An 8,144-nucleotide genomic window follows, 5' to 3' on the forward strand; every position below is an offset into this window, starting at 1 on the left:
AAACAACAACCTTTTCCAAGAAGTTTGTGTTCAACAAACCATATATGGTAACTAACAGGAAGTAAGGTGGACAAAAGTTGCTCTGTTTGTAGCGGAAGACGACTTCGGTTGATCACGTGATCATGGCGGTGAGTTTCAGCTGCAGGTTTTTCACGTCCTCGAGCGGTATTTGACAGCATTTGAGCATTATATCGGCCTTCTTTACCGCAAATTTTCAGTTTTCTACCAAGGTGACCAGCTTTTTGATAATCTACAGCATTGTGTCAAGGAAATGTCAGTAGAGGACCCGTTTTTCGTCGTAAAAGAGTAAGTACATTCGCCATTTTTGATGTTTTTTGTCAGAACTTTCGTCCGGAAGGCATGTTTTCTCAAGAAACGATATGAAAATGGTCAATGTATAAACATCTTGACGATGTATGAAAGCCGATGTATGTACTTTTCGGGAGCTTTCGTGATTGATCTTGTGTTCTCATGCCTTAGTGATTGATTTCATTTCAGTTGATGTTGAGAAATCTGGAGAAATGAAAGTCTCATGTACTCAGTCTGATGTTGTTAAAAGCTAATCACGCTGTATGCTATAAATGACAAGTCTTCTTGGATGGGTCTTATTCGAATTTCGTTATCATAATTTCAAGTTGTCAGAAACAATATTTATAATTGTGTAAACATTTTTATTATGGGTGCTTACCATTTGTAAGAAAAATCCGGTTGATGCGACCGTTGCATAATGGTAAGCGATTTTCCGAATAAACCGACCAACCGGATGAGATTTCGCTTACCATTATTCTACCAGGCGTTCCTTTCCGCTCACTCTATCTAGCGCCAAATTCAGTGTTGTTTTCTGTCGATATAGCTCAGTATAGCTGAATACTTCGAGGTAGAAAACAAACTTTTTGACGAAGAAGATGGGCTGATGCTGTTTACTGCCGTCAGCTGTTCCATTAGACGCGATTTAAACAGAATACAAGGTTATTTTGAGGTAACTGTTCCCTATACGCACCGAGTAAATTTCGCAGTCGAGTGAAAATTAGCACGTTCGAGCTAGATCCTGTCCCGAAAAAGAAATATGAACACATGAACAATTCCAACGTGGAATACCAGAGGCAGGTCGCTTATTTCTTCTGTTAAAAAACTGCTGGCATTTCTATGGTCGAGGTGAACATACACGTTCTAAATTGGTATATAGACGCCATATTGTAAACACGACTAAAACCGCGCGGAGGTGCTAAAAAGGGCCTGGAAACAGAAAATTCGTTCAAATGGTAAGGAAATTTCCGATGTTCCGTTCCGAACGGAAAAAGTGGAGTACCTCTAGAGGTAGTCCACAATTTCCGAATGGAATTTCCGGAAAATTACCTTACCATTTGACTTCAAACCGAAATTTCCGGATTTTTTGGCTAAATGGTAAGCACCCTATATCTCTGAGATAGTACGCACGCTGTGATTGGTCAATTTTACGGGCCGTATTCTACTGTACGGCCCGCGAAATTTGACTGAGCGTTCTCCTGATGCCGTACGCGTTTGCAAGTTGAAATGTCTCGCGAAGAAGATTTTCAAAACTTCCTACAACGTTCGCAGTCAGAGGGAAAAAGGCGAGGAACAAAGGCGAAGCGAAGAAGGTCTACCGAGCTTTAAACTCAATTTTTGTGATCTGTTGGAAGGAGAAAACTTCCCTGATGTGGCGGACTTAGAGACCCGAGCAGGATTCAAGTCAAGAACTTGAAAGTTTCATCAGTGCCGAGAAATCTGCAAACACGGTCAAGAAGACGAAAAGTGAATGGAAACTGTTCGAAAAGTATTGTCAAGAGCAGACTGATGGAACATTTCATGTAGAAACCGTACCTGCTGACGTCCTCAATAAGCTCCTCGGAAATTTTTTCAAAGACGTACGCAAACGCGATGGAGTACGAGCCAGACAGCATTTCAAGCTTTCAACGAAGCATTCAACGCCGCCTTCAAGAGCTTAATTAGCATTACGTGGACGGCGATATCTGAGGCTTTTTTCAAGTAGTTCCTTCAAACTTTATACGTGTTTTCTCGTTCAGTATTTTCTCGAAACACTGCCATAAGTTTTCGAAAGTTTGATAAGCTAAAACATGTTGTCAATCGCGGCACATTCGTTGCCAAGCAAAGAACTTTAAAAGTTATTCTAAAGGAAACTTGCACTGTATCTAGTTTTCATCCTGTCACTGAAATTACTGTAAAACTAATTGCAGAAATAAAATAGTGAAGGTTGGATTCAAATTATGTTTATATGCTTATCAATCGAGCTATTAAACGGCCGAATTGTTTACGGAAGCCAGTGAAATTCACTCGTCCTTTCGCCTTTGACGTACGTCAGTCAAACGAAGCCGCTTCCCGCACGCTTGACTTGAAATGTTTTCTTTTCTCCAGAGTGAGAGATATAATAAATATCTTATTAACCTCGTTTTCTCGGTCCGTACTGTAAAATACGGATCCTCGTTTTTTTCCCGTCTATTTATGGCCCGCGCGCTTCGCGCTTTGGCCATAAATAGAAGGGAAAAACTTGGTCCGTATTTTACAGTACGGACCTCGAACTCGATTAATAAGAGGTATGTACTATAAAATAAGAACTGAATAATTACTATAAGGAGCTGTAAGTTTCTGGAAGTTCCTCTTACATCACTGGCATTGAAATAATTATTACAAAAAGGTGTCGACCAGCCTAATGACAATAACAATAGTAATAGTAAGATCTTGTGTACTTGTGTAACAATGTTTTTCATGGATACTTCATTGTACAATAAGTTTATATTAATACACATTGCTGGTAGGGCTATGTCAAGTTCTTTATACAGCTGAATCCCGATAACTAGAACCTTCAAGGGAAATCAAAAAAGGTTCGAATTATTGGGAGTTTGAGTTATCAAGGGTAAAATTAGTAAGAAAATGACCTGGAGGGGAATCAAAAAAGGTTCGAGTTAGCAAGAGGTTCGAGTTATCGAGGGTTTGAGTTATCGGGATTCAACTGTATATCATTGATAATGAATGAGTATTTACTGAGGTCTCGTGGCAGCTTGAAAAGTTCTAAAGAAATCCTATAAGAAAATCAGCTTTACCACCGTTTGCATTGATACGCGATGCCAAGAGATTTTCTTAGCCTTAAAAAAGAAATTGAGAATTGAGAAGGCATCCCAGACAAATTTGATGAATTTGGCTTAAAATTATTCAGTGACTTGTTCCTTTATTCATTTAGTCTCCTTGTGGAGAAAAGGGCGTCAACAATGCTTCGCGACCAAACTCTATTATTTTGCAGCTGCCTTCTCTGCTCTGTTATAGCTGATGTTAGCTTTCTTTAACTCCTCCTCAGTTGATCTTCTCCAGGTCTTAGCAGGTCTTCCCACGTTTCTTTTACCATGGGATTTAAATTCTGTGAGACTTGCATTTTTTTAAAGGACCATTCACCACCCCTATAGTGATATAATTAGAATATACATGCAGGCGCTTATTTAACAAAAACACATTCAAAGGCTGGGACGCTTATTAGAAAGGGGTGTTGATTGAAAGGAGGGTGCTAAATTGAATTATGGTGCATCATTGTACAACTTGAATGTTTTTAAGATTTTTTAACTTTGATTCTTCAGGGAAGTGCAAAAAGCAGTTAATAATGTGCAGACCCTTTATAAGAGATGGCAAGACTTGTTGGACAATCCCCGCACTGTAGGAAAAGATGAATATAACTGGACAACAAATGAACTGCGTAACAATGTAAGGAGTATTGAATGGGATTTAGAAGACCTTGATGAAACTGTGGGCATTGTAGAAGCAAACCCAAGGAAATTCAACATCGACATTGCAGAGGTTAATCAAAGAAAACAGTTTATAAAACAGACTAGAGATGGGGTGAATATCATTAAAGAACATATGAATAGTCCTGCAGCTAAAGCAAAGGTAGAGAATTCATCAAGAGAGGTGAGACACTTAATCTTTTTGTTTAATTATTTAAGCTTTAAGAATGAACAGCATTCAATTTCTTTGAGCTGCATGCACACTATCAATACATGGGAGTGAAGGCAATGTTAATCTTCTATCAAATTATCTGAATTGGTCATGCAATCAGCAAGGGAAACATTTCAATCCTCCAAGTTAAGAACATTTTAGTCGCCATGGTGATAAAATTTTGGAGCTGGCGACTAAATTGGAACCGAAGTTGCCAGCCTGGCGGCTAAAATTGAAAAGAAGGATTGCAAGCATGAGCTTAATTTAGCGACTAAAATTTTCACTGGCGACCAAACTTGAGCAGTCAGTGGCCAAATAGCCACTAAGGAAAAAAATAAACATGGAGGGTTGCATTTTGAGCTTGGTTCCTTAATTTTCATGTTCTTGTTAACAAATTATTCCACTCATCAGAGTACAACTAACATAATGTGAAAAAAGTACAAATACCTACATGTATCTCACAATATTTGTTCTCAAAATGACAGGTTTTTTTATTACTTTCATTTGAGATAGTGACAAACACAAGGTCAGGATTTCGGGACAGTCAACTGTTAAACTCATTGTCTGTTGCGTCAGCACTTCAATCAATGCTGTTCAAAAGAAATAGTTATGGTACCTTCAAGTAGGAAAACGTTTGTTCCAGGGAGCTGGTTTCTGTAGTGTGAAGCTGAATTTATTTATGAACTAGAGCACTGTTACATTGGTTCACTGTATTTGTTACATGGTTGTTGATTAGGCTTTTTATTGTGTTTTTGCAGGCGTTGCTAGGAAGAAGAAATGATAAACCTAAAGACAGATACTCTAGGTTGGATCAAGAGATTGAGAACTCAAATCAAGCTTTTATTTCAGACCAACAGCAACAACAAGAGGTAACAGAGATTAGTAAAAACTAGCCATTATTTATTGCAATTCCTGAGTTTTCAATGGTTTACAGGCCATGGTATATGAGTTCAAATGGTAATATGGTAGGTGTATGTGTCAGTGAGAACAGGAGAGGAGCTCAATTATTGCAATTCTTTGGTTGTGTTTAATAAAACAGTAATTCCACTTGCGCTTGTTGGTAGTGAGATAGTCATAGCCCTTGTTGGCTATCTACCATCTCATATCCAGCATGTATAAGAAGTGTTCACAGGTTGGTCCATTTAAATAAAAATAACTGTTCAAAGGTTTTGAGTTTTCTTCAGTTTAAATAAAAAATAACTGACAAATGAATGAATGAACGAATTAAGTGAATGAATAAGCGAAGAAACAAAGTCACTTGATAAATCACTAGTTCCCTTCTTTATTTGCAAAGAATTTATTGTTATTTTTATCTGTCATTTACTACAAGCTACTGATACGAGCACAAGATGAACAGCTAGATATGGTCGGACACAGTGTTGGAGTCTTAAAAACCATGGGAAGGAAGATTGGAGATGAAATTGAAGAACAAAATGTGTAAGTATAAATTTCTGTGAACTGTTTTTCATGGACCTGGAAGTTGAAGTTTGTTCATGCAGTACAGTCAACTCTCTCTAAAAGGGACACCGTCGGGAACGGCTCCAAATGTTCGTTTTAGAGAGGTGTCCATCTTATAGGGAGTTAAGTTACAGTAAAATGACGGAAAAACGGCACGGACAGGACCAACACCAGAGTTGACTGTACTCCTGGTGTCACTAGTTTACAACATGGTTTGTATATATGTAGTTGTATATAGTTGCCGTAGAATTCATGATGCAAGGTGATGTGAAAAAATTGAGTAATTTATTTACCCTCAGAATTAGACTTAAAAATTTCTTTAACTTGGATTGGCTTAAATCCAGTGGCTAGTGAGTTTGACTCCATTCTGGGATTTGACTCTTTCTAAGTATCCTTTTGTAAAACATGCCTCTCTCCTCCAAAAGATATGATATCATTTTTTTGGTTATAAGGAGTTGTTGGAACAAACTGACACAATGCTATAGGAGTGACTATTGAGGTTATTTTGCCTATTGCGATAGTATTGCAATAGTCGAATTACTATTGCAATACTATTGCGATAGTAGTGACACTATTGCGATAGTATTGTAATTAGTGACTTTATAGCCTTGTAATCATTTCTTTCTCCAAGAGGGGGGTGGAGTTAATATTCGAACCACCATTTTGAACACGGATAAGGCCCTGGAGCATGTGACATCCGTGAAGTTTGCTTTTATGGCTTGTTATACAGTACTGATTCTGAAACAACGAACAGAAAGCTGAGAAAGGATCGCAGAGAACAAGAGAGGCATTTTTTAATCAAAGAAAAAGTACTACAGGACACCATTTGAAAAACTATCGTAACTATCGATAATTAACGATTCTATCGTGGTTGTTATCGATAGTTGAATTTGCGATCGATGCATCACTATCGGAACATTCCCAATTGCGATGCATCGATACTTTGATGTATCGTTACACCCCCTACAATGCTAGAGTAGTAGAAATACTCCTTGATGCTTCATCTCATCAGGACTGGAATTATGGCTTAGCTTAAGGCTTGTAGCAGTTAAGTATACCCCGCCTAACAATAGTACCGGTACTAATGAATGCTCATTGTCTGATTTTGTTCTTTCTGTCTTTCAGAATGTTAGATGATTTTGGTCATGAATTAGAAATGACAGACTCTAAACTACAACAAACTGTTCTAAAAGTAGAAAAAGTTCTCAGATTGTCTGATGGTAAGCAGTTTTTTTTCCCTATGTAAAAAAATGTTGTGTAAAGTGGGTTAAATGCTTGCCATTCCTGAGGGGTTTGCTGAAGTGCACCCCCTATCCTCTACATGTGATGGCTTCTCAATTTCTCTTAGCACAAGCAACATAATTGCATGATGTAACAGTAGATATCTGCTCACAGCAGTACTCCTAGCCCTAAACAACAACGGCCCTTCAGAGTTGCACAAATTATCGTTGCTTTCTAAAACAGGAGAAAAAATAATAGGTCACTGAATTACCGATAGTTTTTGATTTTTTTCAAAAACTCTTTTCCTAGGGGATCTTTTCACAGAGTTGTACGCAGGGTTCAAGGAAAACTTATAATTTTAAGGATCTGAAGAAGAGAGTGTGAGAGTGAAGTTTTATCATAGTAGAGGTTTGGTTTTATGTTCAGGGAGAGGGGAGGGTGGGGCAGGTACAGTGTACCAGAAAAAAGCCACTGTTGAAACTCGCAGACAAATTACCTATTGTTGTAAGTACAGTGTTCGTTTTGTTGATTTTTTTAGCATGGTAATTTCTGACAAATTTTTGTTTGTTTGATTGCAGATAAGAGGCAAACTTGTGTTCTAGTAGCATTGATAGTGATCATGATAGTTGTCGTCATTTTATTTGTTGCTTTATAAGGACGTTGCCGATGACCTGTAAAAATTTTAATCCATTCTGTGTTTAGACAAAATTTGTGAAACTGTTGCACATTTCTCTAAACTTGGAATTTGGACGAGAATTTTATAGGATGCATGGGAAAAATCCTTTGTAATTTATATTGAATAACTATTAGTTTTTAAGAACAATGTTAAAATGTTGTATAATGAAGGTATGTATATTATATTCAGGCAAATCTCCAGTTACTGTTGGCTCCCACAATCAGACTCCTTCTTCAACTTAAAATGGAGCGTTTTTGAAACAGATAGCTTAGGTTGTATTGTGAGAAAAATAGAGGCTGTAAACCCCCCGGGGGGACTCCTATATGAAAGGGGCAGGGATGCTTCTCGGAAAATTTAAAAAGAACCATTGAAAGAGATCAATCTGGGTGTGGCTCAAACTTTTCTTTGCCCCTAAAAGATAGCAAAAAACTTCGTGCAAGCGTCCTTAAGAGATTTGGGAACGAGGTTACGGAAAACCCTAAGCGAGACCAAAAATCCGAAATATACACCCCTAAGCGAAACGACGAGCATCACTGCCTCTTTCATATACGAGTTCCCCTGGGCTGTAAACAGTCTAACTAAATCAAAGTAAGTGCCCATATTTATATTTTGTTTTCGCGTGGGTCGTGGAAATCCTGGAAATAAAAAAGGGTGTTAATAAATCAGAAGGATCAAAAAACGAACAAAGATTCCGTGAAGAAGCTCCTTTACGAAGATAGTTTATGGTACTTTTAGGAATAGGGAGACAGTTGAAATGTACATTAGTTAAATGTTTTTCGTATTAAAGATAACTATTTAGCATTTGATGTGAAAATTACGTTACCTTACG

The 8,144-nt window shown here is 37.8% G+C and overlaps 1 protein-coding gene across 1 annotated transcript; it reads left to right on the forward strand.

Moving 5' to 3' along the window:
* The first annotated feature begins 198 nt into the window (after positions 1-198).
* Positions 199-7,624, forward strand: LOC144640550 (syntaxin-6-like). Its single transcript, XM_078499659.1, has 6 exons — positions 199-306; positions 3,606-3,933; positions 4,719-4,829; positions 5,291-5,397; positions 6,544-6,638; positions 7,218-7,624. Exons 1-6 carry the CDS (start codon positions 272-274, stop codon positions 7,292-7,294), a joined length of 753 nt encoding a protein of 250 aa, XP_078355785.1. The 5' UTR covers positions 199-271; the 3' UTR covers positions 7,295-7,624.
* Positions 7,625-8,144: the final 520 nt, after the last annotated feature.

The sequence above is a fragment of the Oculina patagonica genome, unplaced genomic scaffold, assembly GCF_052425735.1.
Source record: "Oculina patagonica isolate OP01 unplaced genomic scaffold, crgOcupat unplaced342, whole genome shotgun sequence".
NCBI lineage: Eukaryota > Metazoa > Cnidaria > Anthozoa > Scleractinia > Oculinidae > Oculina > Oculina patagonica.